Source organism: Hypanus sabinus, chromosome 12, assembly GCF_030144855.1.
Source record: "Hypanus sabinus isolate sHypSab1 chromosome 12, sHypSab1.hap1, whole genome shotgun sequence".
NCBI classification, from domain to species: Eukaryota; Metazoa; Chordata; class Chondrichthyes; order Myliobatiformes; family Dasyatidae; genus Hypanus; species Hypanus sabinus.
Window position 1 is genome coordinate 8,433,116 of NC_082717.1, and position 26,651 is coordinate 8,459,766.

Below are 26,651 nucleotides of genomic sequence, written 5' to 3' on the forward strand. Positions count from 1 at the left end.
AAGCCCTCCTCACCACTGAGTACATTAACAGGGAGAGCTGCCACAAGGAAGCAGCATCCATCATCAAAGACCTCAACCGTCCAGGCCCTGCTCTCTTCTCACTACCACCATTGGGCAGGAGGTGTAGTAGCCTTGGGTCTCACTCCATCAGGTTCAGGAACAGTTATTATTCCTCATCCATCAGGCTCCTGATCCAGCATGGATAATTTCACTCATCTCCCTGACTCTACAACCTGCTGATACACTTACAAGGACTCTACAACTTCTACATATCATCAGTACTTTTTTTGGACAATTTATTTTCTTTGGCAGATACGTTGTGCGTCAATTTTTCTTTATATATAGTCTTTCCCAAATTCTGTTGTATTTCTTTATTTTCTGTGAATGCCTGCAAGAAAGTGAATCTCAGGGTAACATATGGTGATGTATCTGTACTTGGATAATAAATTTACGATGATCTTTGACTTTGTTGCTGTAGCTGGAGTGGATCCTCCAAGAAACCTGGTGACCTCTGAGGCCACCCATAACTCCTTCCGTGTGACGTGGGAGCACTCGGACTCGAGTGTGGATCGGTACAGAGTGGAGTACCATCCTGTGGGCGGAAGCAGGACAGAAGAGGTGAGTGGCTTTCTTCTGTCTCCATTGCATGGGCTTCTTGGCATCATGATTAACTTGCCTAAGAAGTAACTAGAGGCAGGGTGTCATTGATCTAAAGAATCCCACCAAAGTACGAAGCAAACTTAATCTGATTTCATCTTGTTGAAAAGAAAAGACCTACTAGATGTAACTGTGTTTCTGTCTTTATTTCGGGAGACTTGTATGTGACTCCAGATCTACATTCAAGTCACTGTCTGAAATAGCCCATCAACTTCCCAAATCTTAACCTGCATTATAGTATAGTAATGGAACTACACTTGGTGGTTACGGTGTTAAACACCTTCTGTACCTAACAAAGTGGACACTGACTGTATGTTCATGGTCTTTTTCTTTTTAAATCTTTATTAATTTTAAACAAACATAAATGAAACATGAATACAAGGTGTCTGAGAGTACATAATTAATAGTTTAAATAGACATTCAGATATATAATAATAAAAATATATAACCTCCCAAACTCAGAACATTAATGAACAAAGAAGCAAAAAGAAAAAAAAGAAAGACCCCAAAAAAAGAAAAAAAACCACTAACCAACACGAGCCATTGAATAATATTATGTACATTTACAGTAGTGCCAATAACTCCAAACCTCCATCCAAATAATTAAGGATAATATAAGTAAGGTTTAGGAAAAGACAATTCAACTCGTATGAAAATGTTGAATAAATGGTCTCCAAGTTTCTTCAAATTTAACTGAAGGATCAAAAACCACACTTATAATTTTTTCTAAACTCAAACAAGAGATAGTTTGGCGTTCATGGTCTTCTGCTGCTGTAGCCCATCCACTTCAACGTTTGACATGTTGAGATGTTCTTCTGCACATCACTGTCATAGCACATAGTTATTTGAGTTGCTCTGACCTTCCTGCCAGCTTGAACCAGTCTGGCCAGTCTCCTGTGAGATCTCTCATTAACAAGGCACTTCCATATACAGAACCGCCACCCACTGGATTTTTTTTTTGTTCTTTGCACCACTTTGTCTCTGAGTGTGGAAAATCCCAGGAGATCAGCAGTTTCTGTGATACTCGAACCACCCTGTCAATGGTCAAAATCACTTAGAATGGGAAAGAGGTGTGATCTAACATTTGGTCTGAACAACAACTGAACCTCGTGACCATGTCTACATGCTTTTATGCATTGAATTGCTGTCACATGATTGGCTGATTAGATATTTGCATAAGTGTGCTAATATAGCTAATAAATTGGCCACTGTGTGTAGAACAGTATAGCACAAGAACAGGCCCTTCAGCCCATCAAACTGTGCCAAACTAATTTAATTAACAATTAAACACCCTTCTGCCTACATTATGTTGGTTATCCCTACATTCCCTGCATACTTATGCGCCTCTCTCATACTTATCTGTAGCACCACTCCTGGCAGGACATTCCAGATACCCACTGCTCTGTGTAAAGTAACTAGGCCCGCACAATACACTGCTTTTCTTTTTATCCGTCAAGGTGGATTATCTCAGATTTTTTTTTGTGTTACAACGTGGAGTAGGCCCTTCCGGTCCTTTGAATCACACTGCCCCAGTAACCCCCGACAGCCCCAAGTTTAACCCTAAACTAATCACTGAACAATTTTCAATTAACTTACCTGGTGTGTTTTTTGGACTGTGGGAGGAAACCGGAGCTCCTGGGGAAAATCCACGCAAGCCTCAGGGAAGACATACAGACTCCCCATAGACAGTGCCGGAATTCAACCGGGAACTCCAACGCCCCAATCTGTAAGAGTCGTGCTAACTACTTGCACTACTGTGGTGTCCTTCATGTCCACTCAGTCTGTCTACACACCTCTGCAGATGTTTTGGCTCCCCAGCACAACTTAAGGTCCCATCAGCCCTGTGTGCTGCCTGAGACCTACCAAACACAACCTACGTGTGACAATAAGCCTATAGCACTCAATGTTAAGAAGATTAAAAATAAATCCTGAAAGCATGTACACCAGGTTCAAGGGCAGTTTCTATCCCTCTCTTATTAGAGAGTAGAACAGACCTCTTTTACGTTAAGATGGTCTCTAGGGTTCCTAATCTACCTCATGAATACCAACTGGTAAAATCCAAATCATTACAGTTTAGAAACACTATTGATTACTTTGAGTACTTTGCACTAAAATCGACTTCCTTTTTATCTAATTGTTCTTTCTTTTTAAAAAAAAATTATGCATTTGTTTTTCTCATAAATGCTGCTTACCTGATGCTACGTGCCTGGGATGCTGCGGCAAGTAAGTTTTTCATTGCACCTATGACATGTGGTCTGACGAACACCTCATAAAGCCTCAGCATTACACCCCTGGTCCTCTGGAAATGCTAATTAAATAAATGAATCTTCAGCGGTTGATTTTACATGAGGTCATTGGTAATGGATACACCAGACATTTGTCTCAAATTTCATTGAAGTCATTCAAATGGTTTCTTAACAAGCTGCACACTCTGTTGTAGAGGTGTATTGGCTATCTACATTCTACTGGTAAAAGTGTTTTGAGTGGCGGTGGGGTGGGGGGAGGATGAATTATACCCTGTCTATGCATTATTCAGTTCCTTTAGGACTTCTATTTCTACAGTACATCAGTTAAGCAACCTTCCTATCATCTCCCCCGGGTCCCCTCCCCCTTCCCTTTCTCCTATCGCCCGCTCTCCTCTCCTATCAGATTCCTCCTCCTCCTCCACTTAGCTGGCTTCACCTATCACTTTCTAGCTTGTTCTCCTTCCCCCTCCCCCTGCCTTTTATATTCTAGCATCTTCCCCTTTCCTTTCCAGTGCTGGTGAAGGGTCTCCGCCTGAGACGTCAACTCTTTATTTCCTTCCATGCATGCTGTCTAACCTGTTGAGTTCTTCCAGTATTTTGTGTCTGTTAATCAGTCTTATTTAGATGTGGCCATGTTCAACATTCGCTTGTAGATTGTGTTTTATAGGATTGCTTTTATATTTATTGTGTGCTTTTTTTGCTGCATTGGACCCACAGTAACTTTTGTTCTCTTGTGTACTGAAGACTGACAATAATCAGTCTGAATCTTGAATTTTGAACCACCACCTATGTGAAGAAAATCTCTCTTGGATTCCCTCTAAAGCTCCCATTTCGCACCTTCTACTACGCACCCTTCTTTTCCTCAGAACCTACTCCACTCCGGGTAAAACAAGTTAAGCCTGTCCAGTGTCCCATTATAACTGTAATGTCCTGTTGTATGGAGCCTTGTGGTGAACCTTCTCTGCAATCTCACCAGTGCAACCTCATCTTGATTTATGTGGCGACCAGGGCTGTGCACTACGCTCCAGTGTCTGCTTTAGTTTCAGGCTCCCATTCAGGTTAATTTATCACATAAACATGGAAACATACAGTGAAAAGTGTCACCTGATTACAACAACAAAACAAGCCCCTTTCCTCCGTCCCACCCACCCCCATGCGCACATGGACAGACCTCCTAGTGATAACGTTGTGGACAAGTTGATGTACAGTATATAAGCTAATCTTGTGTGTTTACTAAGTGTTTATTGTTATTCTGGTTGTGATTTGTGCTCAATCAGATCGGGAGTAACAATCACTTCGTTCTCCTTTACTCTCGTGCACTGAAGAATGGCAATAAACTATCTTCAGCCATGAATCTTGATACTATAATTGTGCCGACGTGCTGTTGCAGGTTCTTGTAAGTGGGAGAACAAGGACTGCGGTGCTGACGAATCTGCAACCTAACACGGAGTATGTGGTTAGAGTGTACGGACTGCTGGAGGGTGAAATCAGCGAACCGCTGGAAGGGATGGAAACCACTTGTGAGTCACCTACTCTCTTCTTTCTTGTACAGAAACAGAGTCATACAGCACAGAAACAGGCCCTTCGGCCCTACTTCATACTGACTGTGTTCCCAGAGAGCCGACCCATTTAATCACATCTGACCACAGCACCCTCAATCCCTCTTGTCCACATAACGAGTGCGTCTTCAACGATTGGGGGCACCACGATAGTGTAGCGGTTAGCACGATGCTGTTACAGCTCAGGATGCTGGGGTTCAGAGTTCAATTCCGGCATCCTGTGTACAAATTTGTACATTCCTTCCCGTGTGAACGTGGGTTTCCTCCGGGTGCCTCGGTCTGCTCCCATAGCCCAAAGATGCAGTGGTTGTTAGGTTAATTGGTCATTGTGACCAGTTCTGATTCTGGTCAGAATAAGAATCAGAATTAGGTTTAATATCACCAGCATCTGTTGTGAAACTTATTAACTTTGTGGCAGCTGTACAATGCAATACATAATAATAAAGAAAAAATGGAATTACAATAGGTATATGTATGTATATATTAAATAGTTAAATAAGTAGTGCAAAGATTAAAAATAAAAAAAGTAGTGTGGTGGTGTTCATGGGTTCAATGTCCATTCAGAAATCAGATGGCAGAGGGGAAGTAGCTGTTCCAGAATTAAGCATGTGGCTTCAGGTTCCTGTATCTCCTCCCTCATGGCAGCAATGAAAACAAGGCATGACCTGGGTGATGGGGGTCCTTATTGATGGATGCCAACTTTTTGAAGCATTGCTCCTTGAAGATGTCCTGGATACTATGTGGGCTAGTGCCCCTGATGGAGCTGACTAAGTTTCCCCCTCTCTGTAGCTTGATTCGATCCTGCGCAGTGCCCCCACCCCCAATACCAGATGGTAATGCAGCCAGTTAGAATGTTTTGCATGGTACATCTGTAGAAATTTATGTGTGTCTTTGGTGGCATACAATATCTCCTCAAACTCCCGTGATTAGGCAAGAGTTAAATCGGTGGGTCGCTGGGTGGTACAGCTTGTTTGGCCAGAAGGGCCTGTCCTGCACAAATATAAAGACAGTGAGTTCAACCACTTCTTCCGGCAATTTGGTCCATGTACCCCTGCCCTGCCCCCCACCACCACCATCTGCTTTTTCAAACAAAGGAAAAATAGATTTCTTCTCATTTCATTCATTGATTGTAATTTATTTTTCATATGTACACACATTGAAACATACCATAAAGTACAGCCAGAACAACTTGAGGATGTGCTGTGAGGGAAATTAAGTGTTGCTCAGCAGAACAATACGGAACACACCTAGTGACTCAATAATAAGAGCAAAAGAAGCCCCCTGTTCCTCCCCCCACCACTCACACACCCACCTACATGCATACTTGGTCCTCCACCCCAGGACAGGCTGTCTGTGGCCTCAGGCTCTGACCCACACTTGCCCTCAGGCTCCTTTTAAATCTTTCTGCTCTCCCCCTAAACCTATGTGTTCAAGTTTTGGACTTCCCTACCCTGAAGAAAGTAAAACTGTCACCATCCACCTTAAGCACAGGAGATTCTGCAGATGTTTGAAACCCAGAGCTACACGCACACAATGCTGGGGGGTGGGGGGGAGGGTTGGGTCAGGAAGTCGGGCAGCATCTATAGAATGAATATACAGTCCATATTTCGGACCCAGATATTTTTTGTGCATGTTGCCCTCCACCTTATCTAAGCCTGTGCTAATTTAAAATTCTTCGCTAAGGTCGTCCCTCATTCTCCTGTGTTCCAAGGGGGGATAAAAGGTCCTGGTCTGACCAACCTCTCCCTTTCGCTCAGCCCCGCTCGGCCTGGCAACATTCTTTATCGTGACTGTGAGTTCATGGATCAACAGACCAGTATCACTCCTTGTATCTGTTGGGTGACTCATGGCATCTCTTCAGTTTATTCTGGAGAGATTGTACTTTTTAAAATATATTTATTGTAGCTGAAGACCATAAGATATAGGAGCATAATTAGGCCATTCGGCCCATTGTATCTGCTCTATCTTTCTATCATGGGTGATTTATTAACCCTCTGAACCCTTCACTTTGTTGACCAGAAAACTGAAAGTAGTTTATAGATCTGTTGTTAGATTATAATTTTCGATGATTTTCTTTTGGCAGTCCCTATCCCTACTGTCAGGAACATTAATACTTATGCCATTACTCCGACCACGATGAACGTCAGATGGGAACCGGCCAGTGGAGCCTCAGGATATATGTTACTGTATGCACCAATTAATGCCACCACACCTGCAGAGAAAGAGGTAATGGGAAGCTTATTTTATTTTTACATGTCATTATGAGAATTAAAGACACATAGGGTGGAGGAGCAACACTTTCAACCTGAAGGCATGAACATCGATTTCTCTATTCTGTCATATTTTTTCCATTACTCTCCCCTCTTCAGTTCTCCACTCTAGCCCCCCTCTTACCTCTTCTCTTTTCCTTTATCCTATGGTCCACTTTCCTCTCCAGTTCTTTACCGTTCCACCTACCTGGTTTCACATATCACCTTCTAGCTATCTTCCTCTCAGGCCCCCCACCCAACCTCCTTTTTATTCTCGCAAACACGAGGAAATCTGCAGATGCTGGGAGTTCAAGCAACACACACAAAATGCTGGTGGAACGCAGCAGGCCAGGCAGCATCTATAGGAAGAGGTACAGTCGACGTTTCGGGCCAAGACCCTTCTGTGCTGCAGATGCTATGGATGCTGCCTGGCCTACTGTGTTCCACCAGCATTTTGTGTGTGTTGCTTTTTATTCTGTTGTCTTCCCCCTTCCTTTCCAGTCCTGAAGAAGGATCATCTCTGAAAGGTCAACTGTTTATTCATTTCCATAGATGCCGCCTGACCGGCATTTTATGTGTGTTGCTCTGGATTTCCAGCATCTGCTGAATCTCCTGTGTTTACAAAATTATTGCCAAACTATTTTCTCATCCCTGGACATTACAAAACATTTCAATTGGCTTCCTATTCCTTTAGACAACAAATCAACTTCTGCATTAACATTAAAAAATTAGGCTTAAAGATCTATGATTGGTTAAATTTATTAATTTTAAGATTATTGAAAATGAGTTTAATGTTATTTTTTCACTGATTCTCCAAATCATAGAACAGGAGAGCACAGTCCATGCCCTTTGCTTCATGACGTTATGCTGAACATTTCATGCTGAGTTGGCTGTCCATGATGGTTATTGTTGCTTCCCAAAATGTAATCACTAAGGGCAAGATCAATATGTGTTGCCTGTGCCCTGACTGACGTAGTGATATTGGGTGGTGAGAAATTTTCATGGCATTTACAAGGACATTGTTAAGTCTTGAGTTATAGGGAAAGTTTGAATATGTTAGGGCTTTATTCCCTGGAGGGGAGATTTGATAGAGGTGTACAAAATGATGAGAGATATAGATGGGGTAAGTGCAGGCAGGCTTTCTTCTGAGGTTGGCTGAGACTAGAACTAGAAGTCATTGTTAAGGATGAAATGTTTTACGGGAGCCTGAGGGGATTTTCTTCACTCAGGATGGTGAGAGTGTGGAATGAGCTACCAGTAGAAGTGGTGGATGCAAGTATGATTGCAACACTTGAAAGAAGTTTGGATAAGTACATGGATGTGAGAGGCATAAGAGATGAGAGTAGAATCAGGCCACTTGGCCCATCAAGTTTGTTCTGCCATTCCATCATGGCTGATATATTATCCCTCTCAACCCCATTCTCCTGCCTTTTCCCCGTATCTCTTCATGCTCTGACTAGTCTGACATGCTCCAGATAGAGTTGACGTAGATAGACTTTTTCCATTGAGAGTAGGGGAGATTCAAACAAGAGGACATGAGTTGAGACTTAAGGGGCAAAAGTTTAAGGGTAACACGAGGGGGAATTTCTTTACTCATAGAGTGGTAGCTGTGTGGAATGAGCTTCCAGCAGAAGTGATAGAGGCAGGTTCGGTATTGTCATTTAAAGCAAAATTGGTTAGGTATATGGACAAGAAAGGAATGGAGTTTTATGGGCTGAGTGTGGGTCAGTGGGATTAGGTGAGAGCAAACATTCAGCATGGACTAGAAGGGCCAAGATGGCCTGTTTCTGTGATGTAATTGTTATATGGTTATAGTCAAGAATCTATCAACTTCTGCCTTAAAGATACCCAATGATTCGGTCTTCACAACCGCCTGTGGCAAAAAATGTCACATATTCACCACTCTTTGGCTGAAGAAATTCCTGCTCAGCTCTGTTCTAAGTGGATGTCCCTCTATTCTGAGGCTGTGCCCTCTGATCTTGGACTCCTCCAATCTAGGAAATATCCCCTTGACACCCACTCTAGGCTTTTCAATGTTCGATAGGGTTCAATGAGATATCTTCCCCCCTCCCCCCCCCCCCCCCACCTCCATGTTCTTCTAAAATTGAGTGAATACAGGTCCGGAGCCAACTCCGCATACGTTAACCCTTTCATCCCTGGAAACATTCAGCATTGAGTCTGCCAATTAAGGAACAGACTAGGTCTTGATAACAATAACATAATTATCCACAGGTCCAACAGTAAATTCAGTTTTGTGTTACAAAAGTGGGTGCACACTATAATTAATGAAGTTCCAGAAATTCGGGTGTTATCACTGCTGTATTCCATGTCTGCATTTTGAGGCTTTGTCTGAAGCTCCCATCTTACCACATTAGCATAATCCACCCATTACTACCACTCACCATCCTTTCCCTCTGTAACAGGGAGGCAGTGACATATTAATCACATCGGTGTGTGACCTGGGTCACTTATAAGGCAGGCCAATTGAGTAAGAATGTCAGATTTCTTTCCCCGGAGGAGCTCGTAGAACCAGATGAATTTTACAACCAACTGGCAGCTTCCAGACTGTGTAAACCAAATTCAGTCTGCAATGGAATGTTGGAATTTCATCAGCGTATTGGTTTGGGCTTCTGGGTCACAAGCTGAATAATGTAATCATTAACACACACAAGATTCTAGAGAAACTCAGCAGGACAGGCAGCATTTGCAGAGAGTAATAAAGAGTAGGTCTGAGAACCGTTATCAGGACTGGAGAGGAAGCAGGCAAAAGTCAAAACAAGAAGGTGGAGGGAGAGTAAGGTGCCGAATGAGACTGAAAATCACTGGCATATGTCATAAAATGTGTTGTTCTGTGGTAGCGATATATTGCAATACATCAGAAGTAGAAAGTAAATTTATTATCAAAGTACATATTGTCATCAAAGGTTTCAAAGGTACATTTAATGTCAGATAAATGTAAACATTATACATCTTGAAATGCTTTTCTTCGCAAACATCCATGAAAACAGGAATGCTGCAAAGAATGAATGACAGTTAAATGTTAGAACTCTACCAGCTCATCTCCCTCCTGCACGTAAGCGGCAGCCAGCAACGATCCCTACAGTATAAACACAGACGTGCAGTTACCCCAAAGACTATATTGTTTACACGGCATTTGACATACCACAGGCGCTCTCTCGTCATCATTATGTGCCATGTCGTATAATGTGGGTATCATGGTCCCATGACCATGATTGCTTTTGGCAAGTTTTTCTACAAAAGTGGTTTGGCATTGCCTTCTACTGGGCCGTGTCTTTACCAGATGGGGGACCCCAGCCATTATCAATACTGTTCAGAGATTGTCTGCCTGCTGTCAGTGGTCGAATAACCAGGACTTGTGATGTGCATCAGTTGCTCATACGATCATCCACCATCTGCCCCCTGATCGGGGGCTAAGCAGGTGCTACACCTTACCCAATGGTGACCTGCAGGCTAGCGGAGGGAAGGAGCACCTTACAGCTCCTTTGGTAGAGACGTATCTCCACCCCGCTGCCCAAAATGTACACGTGCGTCACCATATGCAACCCTGAGATTTTTTTGCAGGCATTGACAGTGAATACAAGAAACACTATAGAATTAGTGAAATTCCACACCCGACATGACAGACCTACAACAAAGGTGCAAAAAACCCCAGCAAACTGTACAAAAAGAAGGTGGAAAAAGTAATAATTTTTTAATCTATAAATTACATTAAGATATACGTGTTAAAAATAAGTAAGAAGTGCAGAAAGAGAGTGGAGAGAAAAACAATGAGAAAAACCATGGGTTGCTTGTCCATTCCGAAATGTGTTGTCGGAGGTGAAGAAGCTGTTGCTGAAATGTGCATGCTGACATGCACAAAGCCACTCAATTATTTCTTGTCTTATCTCCGTGGTTGTTTATTTTTATTAGACCTAGCTGTTGCAGTTTTGAAAATAAATCTTAGAGTTACTTATTTTTCTCAAGTGTTAAGATTTCTGTATAATTGGCTGGGTTTCGCCTGATCTGTTGATTAAAAACTTCAGCTTGTGTTTAAATGGGCTTGACAAATGAAGACTCTCGGATGGACTGAGACACTGGAGACTCCTTGTGTTATTTATTTCTGTGTATGCAACCAGTGCCAAAGGTTTCCAAAGGCTGACATTGATTCTGGGCTTGTCACCAATAAATATTAGTCAGCAGAATGTTGCTGGCATACATGGACAACAGCATTGCATTAACACTCAGTGCTTAAACAAGATTATAATCAGCAGGCAGCCTCAAAGGCCATCCTTTAGAACACAGGACATTACAGCATAGTACAGGCCCTTTGGCCCGCAATGGTGTGCCAACCTTTTGAGTTTCTCATAGATCATTCTAACCCTCACTCAATCTACCCTCATAAGATGTGCTCTCTAGTCCAGACAGCATCCTGGTAAACCTCCTGCACCCTCTTTAAAGATTCCACTTCCTTCCTTTAATGAAGTGACTAGAACCGAACACAATACTCAAAGTGTGAGTATTGAGTGAGCTAGGATTTTTCTCTTTGGAGAGAAGGATGATGAGAGGTGACTTGGTAGAGTGGTATAAGATTATGAGAGCCATAGACAGAGTGGACTTTTTCCAAGACTTTTTCAGTACCAGAACGAAATCTGCTTCAGATGAGTGGAACAAAGTTTAAGGAAAATGTGAGAGGCAGGTTTTTTACACAGGGAATGGTGGGTTTTGGGGGTGGTGGTAGAGTCTGATACAATAGGGGCATTTACAAGACTCTTAGGTACATGGATGAAAGAAAAATTGAGGTTTGTGGGCCATGTCGGAGGGAAGGGTTAGATTGATCATGGTTTATAATGGTTAGACTAATAGGTTGAAGGGTCCTTACTGTACAGAAACCCCTCTATATTCTACATATCTGCAATTTTTCTTGTGTCGACTGTTATAGGGGAGTCACTTGCTTCGGCATCAGCACTGACCATACTTGGGCAATAGAGTCGCACATCACAGACCTCTGTGCTGTCTACCAAGGATCCCCAGAATCTATTTGTGAAATGTTGAATGTGTGTCTTTAGGCTCCTGTACTACCTCCTTGAGAGTAGGCATGTCCTGGATGATGGGAGTCCTTAATGACGGATGTCACCTTTTGAAGGTGCCCTCCATGCTGTGGACTCTGGTGCCCATGATGAAGCTGGTTAACTTTGCAAACTTCTGTTCTTTTTTCCAATCCTGTGTAGTAGCCCTTCCATACCAGATAGTGATGCAACCAGTCAGATTACTCTCCATGGTATATCTATAGAAATTAGTGAGTGTCTTTCCTACACACACCCCATTTTATCACTTTCAATAACTCCTCTGGTTCTGCCCTTCTTGGGGCTTGCTGACCCATGAGAAACAAAAGCAATAAAAAATGACAGTAGGAATAGGGCATTCCACCCTTCAGCTCTGCTACACCACCCAATATGTTGATGAGCAGCCCTTTATTTTAGTGCAGTATTCCATTACACTCCTTGTACTTCCTGGGAAAGATGTGCTGGCATTGGCAAGGATCCAGAGGATATTCATGAGAATGATTCCAGGAATTAAAGGGTTAATGTACAAGGAACATTTGATGGCTCGAAGTCTGTACGCAGTGGAGTTTAGAAGAATCTCACTGAAGCCTATTGAATATTGAAAGGTGTGGATAGAGTGGATGTAGAGGGAACATTTCCTCAAAATCACTGGCATATGTTATGAAATGTGTTGTTTTGTGGTAGCCATACATTGCAATACATCGAAAGTTCAAAGTAAATTTATCATCAAAGTACATATTGTTATCAAAGGTTTCAAAGGTACACTTAACGTCAGATAAATGTAAACATTATACATCCTGAGATGCTTTTCTTCATCGCAACCATCCATAAAAACAGGAATGCCGCAAAGAATGAACGACAGTTAAATGTTAGAACCCCAAAGTCCCCCCCAGTTCCTCCCTCCCGTGTGCAAGCGGCAGCCAGCAAGTGGGGGACCCCAGGACCAGAGAGTACAGCCTCAGAATAAAAGGTCTTCCCTCTAGAAGAAAGATGAGGAAGAATTATTTAGCCAGAAGGGTGGTGAATCTGTGGAATTCATTGCCATGGACTGCTGTCGAGGCCAGGTCATTGGGTGCATTTAAAGTAGAAGTTGATAGTTGAGGAATTAAATGTTTCAGGGGAGAAGGCAGGAGAATGGGTTTGATAAGAAATCAACCATGATGGAAAGGTGGAGCAGACTCGATGGGTTGAATGGCTTTATTCTGCTCCCATATCTTAGGGCCTTGTACTCTATGATGCCTTTTGTAAAGGATAAAAGAAATGTTATTCATTGCTGTCCATAACTCAAGAAAAGCTGTAGAAGGCATCCACAGAGGTCTTTTGAAAAGGATATTCAAAAGACTAGTAGACTGAATCAAACCTCAGATTTGCTATCTATTGCAAAGCCAAAGTAAATTTATTATCCCAGGTGTGTATATGTCACTATATACTAACCTGAGATTAATTTTCTTGCAGGCATTTACAGGAAAATAAAGCAATACTATGGAGTTTATGAAAAACTACACTTAAACTAAGACTGACAAACAATCCATGTGCAGAAGAAGACAAATTGTGCAACAGAGTCATAGAGCTATAGAACAGTACAGGACAGCAGCAGGCCCTTTGGCCCATCTAGTCCATTCCAATTATTACTCTGCTTTGTCCCATCAACTTGCACCTGGCCCATAGTCTTTTCACATTCAATCCTACAGAACCCCAGAATATTGAGCTGCCAGTCCTGCATCCTCCTGCAACCAAGTCCCACTCATGGTGACAGTGTCATAATTCTTTGTGCTGATCCATGGCTTAAGCTCATCTGCCTTTCTTATAATACTCCTTTCATTGACATATACACAGATCAGAATGTTGGTCCCACCCTGCTCACCGTTTCAATTCCTGACTTTGTATGTAGATAGATAATACTGAGGAAACGAGTTGTTGGGTCTTTGGGAGTGAGTCTGTCAGGTCTGGAATCGGTTCAGCATTCAGATCATGCAATGATTTAGCTCTTTTCCCAAGTATGTTGATTTAGTGGGCTCTTCAGCTCTGTTCACATCCATTCATAAATAAAGTGCACTTGAAGTGGCTCATTTAAGCTGTGGAATCCACAAAGGAAAGCCCTATTTAAAGATCTTTTTCTGCTCTCAAACTCAGTGATGTGATACAAACCCACAGTATCTGTCAGGAAATGTGGGGAATCAGGTTAGAGGTTGTTTTCTAATGAGCCTGTAATTAGATATCTGTGAGGACCTCCATTGGTCTGGGTTGGCCATGGATGTTGTGTCCCAGCTGTCTATGTGATATGAAGCCAGGATCCAGACCCGGGCAGGATGATATGGAGAGCAGCAGACTCCCCCCTCTCCACATGGTTGATGAATCCCATGGAACGGCAGTTTGGCATCAGGAGTTGCCAGTCAGCTTTGAACTCAGTGAGAGACTCCACCTCTGGCTGAAGTGTAGAGATAGTGGATGCATGCAGGCTTTTCTCCCCTTGGCCTGAGTAAGACTGAAACAGGGGGTATTGGCTGAGGGTGAAAGGTGAAATGTTCAAGAGGAACTTGAGGGGGAAACTCCTTCACACAGAGGATTGTGCGAGTGTGGAATGAATGAACTGCCAGAGAAATGGTAGACTCAATTGTAACATTTAAGAGAAGTTTGGGTAAGTACATGGATGGGAGGGATATGGAGGGCTATAATCTGGGTGTAGGTCGAGGGGACTAGGCAGGAAAATAGGCCAGCACAGACTGAATGGGCTGAAAGGCCCGTTTCTGTGCTATAATTTTTTAAGACTCCTTGAGGCATAACCCAGGGTGACTGAGAATTTGTATGGAGTTGTTTGTAAACTGCTAGAGGTGAGCACTGAGAATTTCCCCCGATGTGATCTCTGGAATGAACTGCAAGGAGATTTTGAGAGACATAACTTGCAAATGTCAAGTGAGAAATATTTATGGGTCTATCCCGTTATGTTGCCATAACCCTAATCAAAATTATCAGTTTACAAGTCACCAGGCCAAGGTCATCTGATCCCAAGCAATTGGTTTATTGCTCATTACAGAATCCGACTCCTCTCCCTTCCCCTTTTCCCAGCCATGATTCTCCTCTCCTTGCCCCCTTCCCGTTCTCAGTCAGAGACTCGTATCCCAATCAGTATTATCATTACTCATACGTCATGATATTTGTGTTGTTTTTTTTGCAGCAGTACAGTGCAATACATAAAATTACTACAGTAATGTGCAAAAGTCTTGGATACCCTTGCTATATAAATGCATAAAGCCTTTGTATGGTAGTGAATGTGTGGGAAATGCTGTGAAAAATAGTTAGAGGAGATATTAGATCAGAGTTTTCCTTCTCCTAGATGAGTTGCTGTTGACTTCCATCTGCCCAAAGAAATCATTCTAGTGGTTGCCAATACCAATACTATTAAATTTCACACACGTTCATTCTCATATGCGATAACTTTTTGATATACATTTAATTTTGTAATTAACAATTGTTGAAATAGGTTGGAATTTGTAAAAATGTGCAAAACAAACAGAGACTAATCCATTGTAATGCAAGAAATGGTCTGTAGTGTTCCATTGCTGAGGTAGGGTTGGGTTATGCAATTTGGTTTGAGAAACTAGTGGCTGTGGGAATGTAGCTGTTCCTGAACTTGGTGCTGCGGGACTTCAGACTTCTGTATCTCATGCCTGATGGCAGCAGAGAGAAAAGGCCGTGATCTGGATGGTGGGGATTTTTGACAATAGACTGATAACCACCACTTTCTTGAGGCAGTGTCTCCTCTGGATGGTAGAGATGGCAGTGCCCATGATGGGCCAGGCTGTGGCCAGTACTCTTTGGCCTCTTGCATTCCTATGCATTGGAACTGCCATGCCAGACTGTGGTGCAACCAGTCGGGATACTTGGTCAAGTATTTGGTGACATGCCAAATCTCTTTCAGATTCTAGGGGGTTTGTACATTCTCCCGATCATGTGGGTTTTCTCTTGGTGGCCCTGTTTCCTCCTATTCTCCAAAGTCAAACAATTAGGGATAGTAATTTGTGTGCTTGTTTTATTTGCAACAGAGGTCAGTATCACTTGAACCAGATGGATTATATCCCAGGGTTCTGAAAGAGGTAGCCACAGATATTGTGGAGCATCTTTCAGGAATCACTAGATTCTGAAATGGCTGTGGAGGACTCAAAAATTACAAATGTCACTGTATTCTTCAAGAAGAGGAGGAGGCTGAAGAAAGGAAATCGCAGCCAGTTAGTCTGACCTCAGTGGGTGGGAAGATTTTGGAGTCAATTATTTAGGATGAGGTTTTGGAGTACTTTGATAATATAGGCCATATTCAGCATGGTTTCCTCAAGGGCAAATCTTGTCTGAGAAATCTGTTGGAATTCTTTTTGGAACTAATGGGCAGGGTAGACAAAGTAGATGTTGTTTGCTTGGAAAGCCATTGACAAATAACTGCACGTTGAGGCTGCTTAACACGGTAAGAGCCCGTGGTATTTCAGGAAAGATACTAGTATGGATAGAAAATTGGCTGACTGGCAGGAGGCAGGAAATGGGAATAAAGGGGGATTTTTTTTGTCAACTTCCAGTAAATTGTGGCATTCTGCAGGGGCTGGAATTGGGACTGCTTCTTTTCAATGATTTGGGTGACAGAATTGATGGCTTTGTGGCCATTTTGCAGATGATAAGTTAGGGGGAGGGGCAGGTAGTGTTGACGAAACAGGGAGTCTGCAGAAGGACTTAGATTGGGAGGATGGGCAAAGAAAAGACAAATTGAATATAGTGTAAAGAATGTATGGTCATGCACTTTGGTAGAAGAAATAAAGGCATAGACTACTTTCCAAAGGAGGAGAAAATTCAAAATCAGTAGTGCAAAGGGATTTGGGTGTCCTTGTGTGGGTTCCCTGCAGGTTGAGTTTGTGGTAAGGAAGGCAAATGCAATGTTCACATTCATTTTGAGAGGACTAGAATAGAAGACGGATGTAATGTTGAGGCTTTATAAGGCATTGGTCAGACCACACTTGGAGTATTGTCAGCAGTTTTGGGCCCCTTATCTGAGCAAAGATGGGCTGGCATTGGAGAGGGTCCAGAGGAGGTTCATTAGAATGATTCTGTGAATTGAATGGTTAATATATGAGGAGCATTTGATGGCTCTGGGCTTGTACTCTCTGAAGAATGAGTGAAACCCATGATACCTTGAAAGCCCTAGCGGATGGTTCTGATAGCGGGTGAGTTTAGTTCCAGAGGGCATGGCCTCAGAATAGAGGGACTTCTACTTAGAACAGAGATGAGGAAGAATTTCCTTAGAAAGGGGGTGGTGAGTTGGTGGAATTCTTTGCCACGGACAGCTGTTGTGGCCACATCTTTAAGTAAAGCAGAAGTAGATAATTTTTTGATTAGTTGGAGTGTCAAAGGTTATGGGGAGAAGGCAGGAGAATGGGGTTGAGAGGGATAATAAATCAGCCGTGATGGAATGGCAGAGCAGACTCGATGGATCAAATGGCCTAATTATGTTCCTATGTCTTAATGTCTTTTGGAAGTTTGGTAACGCTTGTAGGTTGTCTCAAGCACAAACTTTGCTGATTTGATTTGATACAAACAACATATTTCACTGTATGTTTTGATATGCATGTAACAAATAAAACTAATCTTTAATCTTTAAAAAGGCCAAATGTAAAGAAAGGTGAGCTCAGAGATGAGCTGTCTATTGTGTCATTCTGTTTTACCTTCTGCATTGTCTGCTTTATAGCTCTGTCACAGAGTGTTAACACCCATACTTCCCCAGAGTTTTATGCCACAGTGAAGGGCCAGAGGGACCTACTCTGCACTGTATCACTAAATAAAATAAGAATAAAGTAAATAAATACTTTGTAGCTGTATCACTCTCTTTGCTTGTAAATTGTGGAAAAAATATAGAAATCATGTTAATTCACTAAATCTGCTCCAAAACATTGAAAATCAAAATGTCTGTGCCTTCTGAGACATGCCCTCTTCTCACTGCTACCATCAGATGCACACTCAATAATTCATGAATAGCTTCTTCCTCTATCCCATCACTTTTCTGTCTGGTCCATAAATCCATAAATTCCATCGTATTATTGCTTTCCTTTGCACTATTTATTTAACTTTGCTATTTATAAACCATTCAAAGGTGTGTTGGTGAGGGGAAGAAGTTGTTCCTAAAATGCTGAGTGTGTCTTCAGGTTCAGATACCATGTCCCCAATGGCGGTAAGGGGAACAGAGCATGTCCTGGTTGGTGAAGGTCCTCAATAATGGATGCTGTTTCTTGAGGCATTGCCTCTTCAAGATGTCCTCGATGATGGTGAGGATTCTGCCCACGATGGAGCCAGCTGAGTCTATAACCCTCTGCAGCCTCTTTTGATCTTGTGTATTGGCACCTCTGCACCAGACGGTGAAGCAACTAGTCAGAATGATTTCTATTGTACATTTGTAGACATTTCCAAGAGTCTTTGGTGATATACTAAATCTTCTCAAACTCCTAGTGAAGCATGGCTGCTGGAAAAATACAGGGGCAAAGTTTTGGTCCATTGATCTACAAATGGATTAGATTAAATGGATTAGAGACTGTCCAAAGGAGATCGAGCTGGTTAGTCCCTGAGATTTGATGGTTGCCAAACCAGGAGAGGCTGGACAGTCTGGGCCTGTGTTCCTAGAAGTTTAGCAGAATGAGGGATCAGCTTACTTAGATATACAAGTCAGAAGGGGACCTGACTGGCTAGATGCCAGGGGAGTATTACAAACTTGGGAACATATTTACAAAATAATGCTGGTCATTTAAAATGGAGGTGTCCAGAAAGATATACGACCAGGATTAGGTCAATGAACTTGTCAGTTCAGCTTCAACATTTTAATGTGGCTGATTTCTTTCAACACCAATCTATTGCTACTGTCTTGGAACTCTTAACTCACCCATCCTCTCTGTAGCAATCAAGAAACTATCAACATTGGCCTTAAAAACACCCATTTACACTTTGTTTTCTGGCAGGGTGGGGTAGAGCTTAACACAGTCACTTTACAGCACTGTAACAGCGAGGATTGCGCTGGGCAGCCCGTATGTGTTGCCAGGCTTCCGGTGCCACCGTAGCAAGCCCACAACTTACTGACCCTGAGCCATATGTTGTTTGGAATGTAGGAGTAAACCAGAGCACCCGGAGGAAACCCACGCGGTCAAGGGGAGAACGTATAAGCTCCTTACTGACAGAGGTGGGAATTGAACCCTGATCACTGACACTGTAAAGTGTTGTGCTAAACACTAAGCCACCGTACTGCTTTCATGAGAGAGAAGCAGGGTTAATGTTTTAAGTAGGGCACCCTTTATCAGAACTTACTTTTCTTTTGACAAGTGTCGTTGGGGGTCCAGGTAAGAATTTCTTACATGTAATTCTTCACAACGAGACCAACGTGGATAAAGATTTGACTCTGATCTGTTTCATTGTATAATTGTCATGATATTTGCAGCGCGACGGTTCACTTTTACTTACAGACGTTTCTTTTCTTTCAGGTGAAGGTTAACGCGGATGTTACTGATGTAAAGCTGACTGAATTATTTCCAAATACTGAATACACGCTTTCAGTCCACGCCTTGTATGGTGATGTCCCGAGTGATCCACTGAGCATGCAACAAGTTACCCGTAAGAAACTTTCTCAATACTTCCAGAATTATTCACTTTCATACTCATCTCTGAACTTTGCTGAGGGGAAGTGTGAGATCAAAGGGGTTGAAACTGTCTTGACAGCTTTAATTTATTTTGAGATAGAGTGTGGAACAGCTCCTTCTGGACCAATGAACTGGACCACCCAGCAAGTCCCCGATTTAACCCAGCAAGTCCCCGATTTAACCCTAGCCTAATCACAGGACCATTTACAATCACCAATGAACCTACTAATCAGTATATTTTAGGAGTGTGGGAGGAAACCCATGCAGTCGCGGGGGAAGAACGTACAACTTCATATGGATGTCACAACTCCCCGAGCTGCAGTAGTGTCACTCTCACAACTACATCACCATTGCACCCCTTAGAACAAGTTCACAATAAGTGGGTGAATTGAAATTAAGTAAAAAAAGGCCTGGCAGGAAATGATCTTCTCCGCCAAGGGGAATGCTTGCTGCAACCTGGAATTGGAGAGGGAGGAGGCAGCAGGAAACCAAATGGTGAGAGACACGGTCACAACACGCTCAGTGATAGCTGAGTAAAAATTCAGCAGGACACTGTATGCCCTGAGATATCGTGCAGGTAGACAGTAAGTAGTGAGGGTCACGACAAGGTGGGTTGTGAGGTCAGTCACTTGCAGGTTGTGGCAAAAAGCCAGTGGATATTTGCTCTGAATGTAAAAGAGTGTTGAGAGGTGAAGCTGAAGGTCGACTAATGGCTAATATGAGGGGGCATAATTTTAATGTGACATGAGGGAAGTATAGAGGTAAACTTTCTTCTACGCACAAAGTGTGGAATGCCCAGCCAGGGGTGGTGGTAGAGGCAGATACGTTAGGGGCATTTAAGAGATTCTTAGAAAGGCATGTGATTGATAGGACAATGGAAGACCACGTGGGATGGAAGGGTTTTAGATTGATCTTGGAGGTTCAGGAACAGTTATTACACAAATTATTAAATATGATTACTCTATTATTATAAAGAAATAAAAATTTGAAAAGGCCAAAGCAGATTCCTGTGGGAGGAAAGTATATTTTGGAAAGAATCGCACTGTGGGAAAAAAAGATAATTTTATTGTTATCCTGGAGTTTTTAAGCTAGATTCAAGATTCAGGATTGTTTAATGTCCATTCCAGCAAGAATGAAATAATTGTTACTCTAGTTCCAATGCAGCATAAAAATCACAATAAGATAAAGGACATAATAATAATAATAGAGGCACAATAAGTATAAATACATGTAATAGTGTATATTCATAGATTAATTGTATGTCTATAAAGCGACACCAGGCACAGGGGTGTACAGAGGGCGACTCTGCCAGGAAATGATAAAGTAGTAAACACGAGGAAATCTGCAGATGCTGGAAATTCAAACAACAACACACACAAAATGCTGGTGGAACTCAGCAGGCCAGGCAGCATCTAAAGGAGAAGTACTGTCGATGTTTCGGGCCGAGACCCTTCGTCAGGACTAACCAAAAGGAAAGATAGTAAGATATTTGAAAGTAGTGGGGGGAGGGGGAAATGCGAAATGATGGGAGAAGACCGGAGGGGGTGGGATGAAGCTAAGAGCTGGAAAGGTGATTGGCGAAAGTGATACAGAGCTGGAGAAGGGAAAGGATCATGGGGCGGGAGGCCTCAGGAGAAAGAAAAGGGGGGGGGGAGCACCAGAGGGAGATGGAGAACAGGGAAACAAATAAATATGTCAGGGATGGGGTAAGAAGGGGAGGAGGGGAATTGACGGAAGTTAGAGAAGTCAATGTTCATGCCATCAGGTTGGAGGCTACCCAGCCGGTATATAAGGTGTTGTTCCTTCAACCTGAGTTTGGATTCATCTTGACAGTAGAGGAGGCCATGGATAGACATATCAGAATGGGAATGGGACGTAGAATTAAAATGTGTGGCCACTGGGAGATCCTGCTTTCTCTGGCGGACCGAGCGTAGGTGTTCAGCGAAACGGTCTCCCAGTCTGCGTCGGGTCTCACCAATATATAAAAGGCCACACTGGGAGCACCGGACACAGTATACCACACCAGCCGACTCACAGGTGAAGTGTCACCTCACCTGGAAGGACTGTCTGGGGCCCTGAATGGTGGTGAGGGAGGAAGTGTAAGGGCAGGTGTAGCACTTGTTCCGTTTACAAGGATAAGTGCCAGGAGGGAGATCAGTGGGAAGGGATGGGGGGGACGAGTGGACAAGGGAGTTGAGTAGGGAGAGATCCCTGCGAAAAGCAGAAAGGGAGGGAGGGAAAGATGAGTTTGGTAGTGGGATCCCGTTGGAGGTGGCGAAAGTTACTGAGAATTATACGTTGGACCTGGATGCTGTTGGGGTGGTAGGTAAGGACAAGGGGAACTCTATCCCGAGTGGGGTGGCAGGTGGATGGGGTGAGGGCAGATGTGCGGGAAATGGGAGAGATAAAGTAGTGGTGGTTGGGAAAGTGGGGGGATGGGTTAGTGGGTCAAGATGTTGATTAGCCATACTGCTTGGGGAAAGTATCAGTTTTTGGGTCTAGTGGTTCTGGAGTGGATGCTATGTAGCCTCCTTCCTGATGGGAGTGGGACAAACAGTCTGTGAGCAAGGTCAGTGGGATCCTTCATGAAGTTACTGGCCCTTTTCCAACAACTTTCTTATGTATGTCCTTGATGGTGGGTGGTGGTGCACCAGACAGTTTTGACAACCAGTTGTAGAGCCTTCCGATCTGCCACAGTGCAGTGATAGAGTGTGTTTGGATGCTCACTACTGCATATTTGTAGAGGGATGTGAGTATAAATCTGGCATAGTCCAGCTCCCCTGAGCCTCCCTTAAAAGTAGTGGCATTGCTGAGTTTCCTTGACTCTGTAAGATATGTTCTGTGACCACAATAGGTTGTACGGGATGTGCACTCCCAGGAGATATTCAGACCAATGATAGATCACAACGAGCATCATTTTCAAATTTCATTTCACATGGAAACCTGCAGCATATTGTAGACCATTCAGCCCACAATGTTGTGCCGACCATGCAACCTCCTATAGAAACTGCCTGGAATTTTCCTAATGCATAGTTCTCTATTTTTCTCAGCTCTGTGTACCTATCTAAGAATCTCTTAAAAGACCCGATTGTATCTGCCTCTACCACCATTGCTGGCATTCCATGCACCCACCACTCACTGTGTGAAAATCTTACCCAGACATCCTCCTTGTACCTACTTCCACGAACCTTAAAACTATGCCCCATCATGTTAGCCACTTCAGCCCTGGGAAAAAGCCTCTGACTATCCACGTGATCAATGCCTCTCATCATCTTATACCCCTCTATCAGGTCACCTCTCATCCTCTGTTGTTCCAGGAAGAAAAGGCCAAATTCACTCAACCTATTGTAGTAAGGCATGCACTCCAATCCAGGCATCATCCTTGTAAATCTCCTCCTCACAATTTAATTAATGGAGTTTATTTTGCACCTGTGTCTCTTAGTTGAGCTCTTTTGTTCCATTCTGTTGGACAGTGCCTCTGCGTGGACCCAGGAATATCCGTTTCTCCGATGTCACTCACAGCAGCATGAGGACTCACTGGGATCGAGCTCCAGGCAGGGTCCTGAAGTACATCATCCGCTACGCTGAAGTGGGAGATGAGATCGCCAAGGAGGTGAGCTTACTTGTCCATTATGGAATGAGAAATGTGACCTAGTCCTCATTTTCAGCACCTTTTAATGAGTAAGTTTCACGGAGTATGAACCAAACTGAGCGACTCATTCAGCTCTTTCATGGAGCAGTCACATTGGCTTTGAAAGACCTAAACTGTTGTAAATGCGGCCAGCTCCATCATAGGTCCTAGAATTCACACCATATGGCATCAGAGCAGAATTAGGCTTTTCAGCCCATCAAGTTTGCCCCAGCATTATATCATAGCTGATTTATTATCCCTCTCAGCCCCATTCCCCTGCCTTCCCCTGTAACCTTTGATACCCTTATTAATCAAGAACCTATCAATCACAACTTTAATTACACCCAGTGGCTTGGGCTCCACAGCTGTCCCTGGCAATGAATTTCACATGTTCATCACCCTCTGGCTGAAGAAATTCCTCCTCATCCCTGTCTGAAATGGACGTACACTGAGGTTGTGCCCTCTGGTCCTCGTCTCACCCACTACAGGAAACATCCTCTCCTGTCTAGTAGCTTAATTGGTCACTGTAAATTGTCCTGTGATAGGCAGGGGTTAAATAGATTGGTTACTGGCCAATTAAAAATATTAAAAAACAGAGCTGTTACCAGAAGGTTGAGCATCAAAGGCTTGGATCATCTTCCTCAGAACATTTACTCTTGCAGCATCCACACCATGACCACTAGATTCAAAAACAGTTACTTCCTTCAAGCTGTTAGGCAGATTAACACCTCCAGCCATTACCCCACCCCACACATCACCCAGCATCACTTTATGTATATATAATCGGCCTCAGTTACTTGTACATTCAGTCTTATAGGAATGCTTTTATATTTGAGTCATAGAGTCAGAAAACTACAGCACAGAAACGAGCCCTTCAGCCCATCTAGTTCATGCTGAACCAATTAATCTGCCTAGTCCCATTGAGTAGCATGCCCAGACCATAGCCCTCCATACTCCTCCCATCTATGTACCTGTCCAAACTTATCGTCAGCGTTGAAATTGCATCCACCAGTTGAGCTGGCAGCTCATTCCATTCTCTCACTATTCTCTGAGTGAAGAGGTTTCCCCTCAGGTTCCCATTAAACATTTCACCTTTCACCCTTAACCCATGACCTCTAGTTGTAATCTCACCCAATCTCAGTGGAAAAAGTCTGCTTGCATTTACCCTATCTCTACCCCTCAGAATTTTGTATACCTCCTTCAAATCTGCCCTCAGTTGGCTGTCCCCTGGCAACATCCTTGTAAGTTTTCTCTGGCCTCTTTCAATCTTATTGACATCTTTTGTTATTGTGCTGCTGCAGATCTGGAGTAACAATCATTTTGTTGTGTAATGATGAATGGCAATAGAATGGTAAGACCATAGGACATAGGAGCAGAATTAGACCATTCAAATCTGCTCTGCCATTCCATTGAGGCTGAGCTTTTATCCCTTTCCTACTCATTCTCCTCCTCCTCTCTGTCATCTTATAAATCAAGATCCCCTCAGCCTCCAGTTTAAATACTCTCAATGACTAGGACTCCATAGCCATCTTCCATCCATGCTAGTATCTTTCCTGGAATACGATGGGCTTTTCTCTTGTTTAGCAACCTCATGAGGGGCACCAAGTGAAGGCCTTTTGAGAATCCAAGTAAACAACATCCACAGATTCTCCTTTGTCTACCCTGCCTGAAATTTCTCTGAAGCAATCAAAGAGATTCGTCGGGCAAGGTTTCTCCTTTAAAATTCAATCATTTTGGATAAATTTAAGACGGAACAAATTATTGGAGTACAACTCCCACATAGTCCACTATTATTTTTGTTAAGAGACATTGAAGGGACAATACCGAAACTTAAATTGAACAAGTATCAGAAAAAAATTATAAAAATTGCATTGGCAGTAGCCAAAAAAGTTATCGCAGTTAGTTGGAAATCTGATTTATATTTAACTATGGATCGTTGGAATAATGAAATACATAGTTGTATTCCATTTGAAAAAATTACGTATAATCTAAGAAATGAATATGATATATTTTTGAAAATTTGGCTCCCATACTTACAAAAGATAGATTTAAATACACAGGTCCTTTGAAGATAAAATTATAGTAATTGGGGAAAGTAAAAACAAATATTAAAATTATTTTGAACTCCATGGAGCATGTGAGGATCCTCCGATATCCAGGCAATCATTCTCTTCTTTCTTTTTTTTTCTTCTTTCTTTAGATAGGGGTTAAGGGGGGGGGAAGGGTTAAGGGGAGGGTCAATGTTATTTTTCTTACTATTTTATTATCACATTTATTCTTTGTAATTTCTAAAATTTAATAAATAAAAAGGAATCAATTGTGACTGTGCCCTGTTCATCATGTGCCCCCAAGTACCCTGAAACCTCAAACTTAATAATGGATTCCAGTGTCTTCCCAACAAAGTCAAGCCAGCTAGCTTATAATTTCCTGTCTTTTGACTCTCTCTCCTTTAAAGAGTGGAGTGATATTTGCAAATTTCCGGGCCTCTGGAACCATTCCAGAATCTTTGCTCTTACTATTATAGTTTAGAAGAAATATACTTCATTATCCATACAAACTATACTTTTTTTCTAACTTGACAGGTGGAAGTGTCTGGCAGCGACACCTCGGTGCCCCTCACAGGGCTGGTGTCCCAGACAGAGTATGATGTTTCAGTGTCAGCTGTGTACGACAAGGGGGTGTCCACTCCCCTGACTGGCCGGGAAAGCACCAGTAAGTAGGATCTTTCATCTTGTGTTCATTGCTTCACTTTTGCGTGTCACCCAACCTCAAAACCGTGGTAATGTGGAGAGATTGCAGAGTCTGGAGTAATAATGGGGCAAAGGGAAGAAGTGAAGTGCTGTCTGCTTGCCCTCGATGGGCAAAATGGCCCCCTTCTGTACTGTAACATTCCATGATTTCTGTGCAGGGGCAGCATGGAACTAGATGTAGAGTCGTAATAAGATGTAATATGGAATTGATGGTACAATCTGGCCTACTGTCAGTACCTCAGGACGCTGGAGCAGGGATCCAATCACAGACCCAGTCCTGTGCACACAGTGATATTAATTGAGTAACAAATCCCGACGTGCAAACAAAGTTGGTGTCGAAGTTCAGTCAGAGATCAAAACATTCAGAGAAATCCAAAAACCGGAATCGGGAAACAGGCAGAGTCGATATTCAGATGGGCAGAGTACAGATATGAATGCTGGAAAGTTTCAGGAAAATTCACTGGCACAATCTCACAACAAACAGGTGAAAACACAGGACTGAGATACACTGAGCAATAAACAGAGAGGCAGATGATAGGTGGAGCACAATGAGACACAGGTGGCAGCAATACAGGTAATAATGAGAAACAGTTCAGAGACGGAGTACTCAGTGATACAGGGGCCGGAGTAGAGCAGTGATACAGTGTGTTTGGATGCTCTCTGCTGCATATCTGTAGAGGGATGTGAGTATAAATCTGTGTAGTCCAGCTCCCTTGAGCCTCCCCTAAAAGTAGAGGCATTGCTGAGTTTCCTTGACTCTGTAAGGTATGTTCTGTGACCACAATAGGCTGTACGGGATGTGCACTCCCAGGAGATATTCAGACCAATGATAGATCACAAC

The 26,651-nt window shown here is 42.9% G+C and overlaps 1 protein-coding gene across 4 annotated transcripts in view; it reads left to right on the forward strand.

Annotated features, from left to right (window-relative positions):
* The window catches only part of LOC132402615 (collagen alpha-1(XII) chain-like), a 380,160-nt gene that overhangs the window by 124,322 nt on the left and 229,187 nt on the right, over positions 1-26,651 (forward strand). For all 4 annotated transcript variants that reach the window (XM_059985520.1, XM_059985521.1, XM_059985523.1 and 1 more), the window contains 6 exons: positions 479-618; positions 4,294-4,423; positions 6,546-6,688; positions 19,274-19,403; positions 22,903-23,042; positions 25,643-25,772. In XM_059985520.1, coding sequence (XP_059841503.1) covers positions 479-618; positions 4,294-4,423; positions 6,546-6,688; positions 19,274-19,403; positions 22,903-23,042; positions 25,643-25,772 — 813 coding nt within the window. The remainder of the gene's footprint in view (positions 1-478; positions 619-4,293; positions 4,424-6,545; positions 6,689-19,273; positions 19,404-22,902; positions 23,043-25,642; positions 25,773-26,651) is intronic.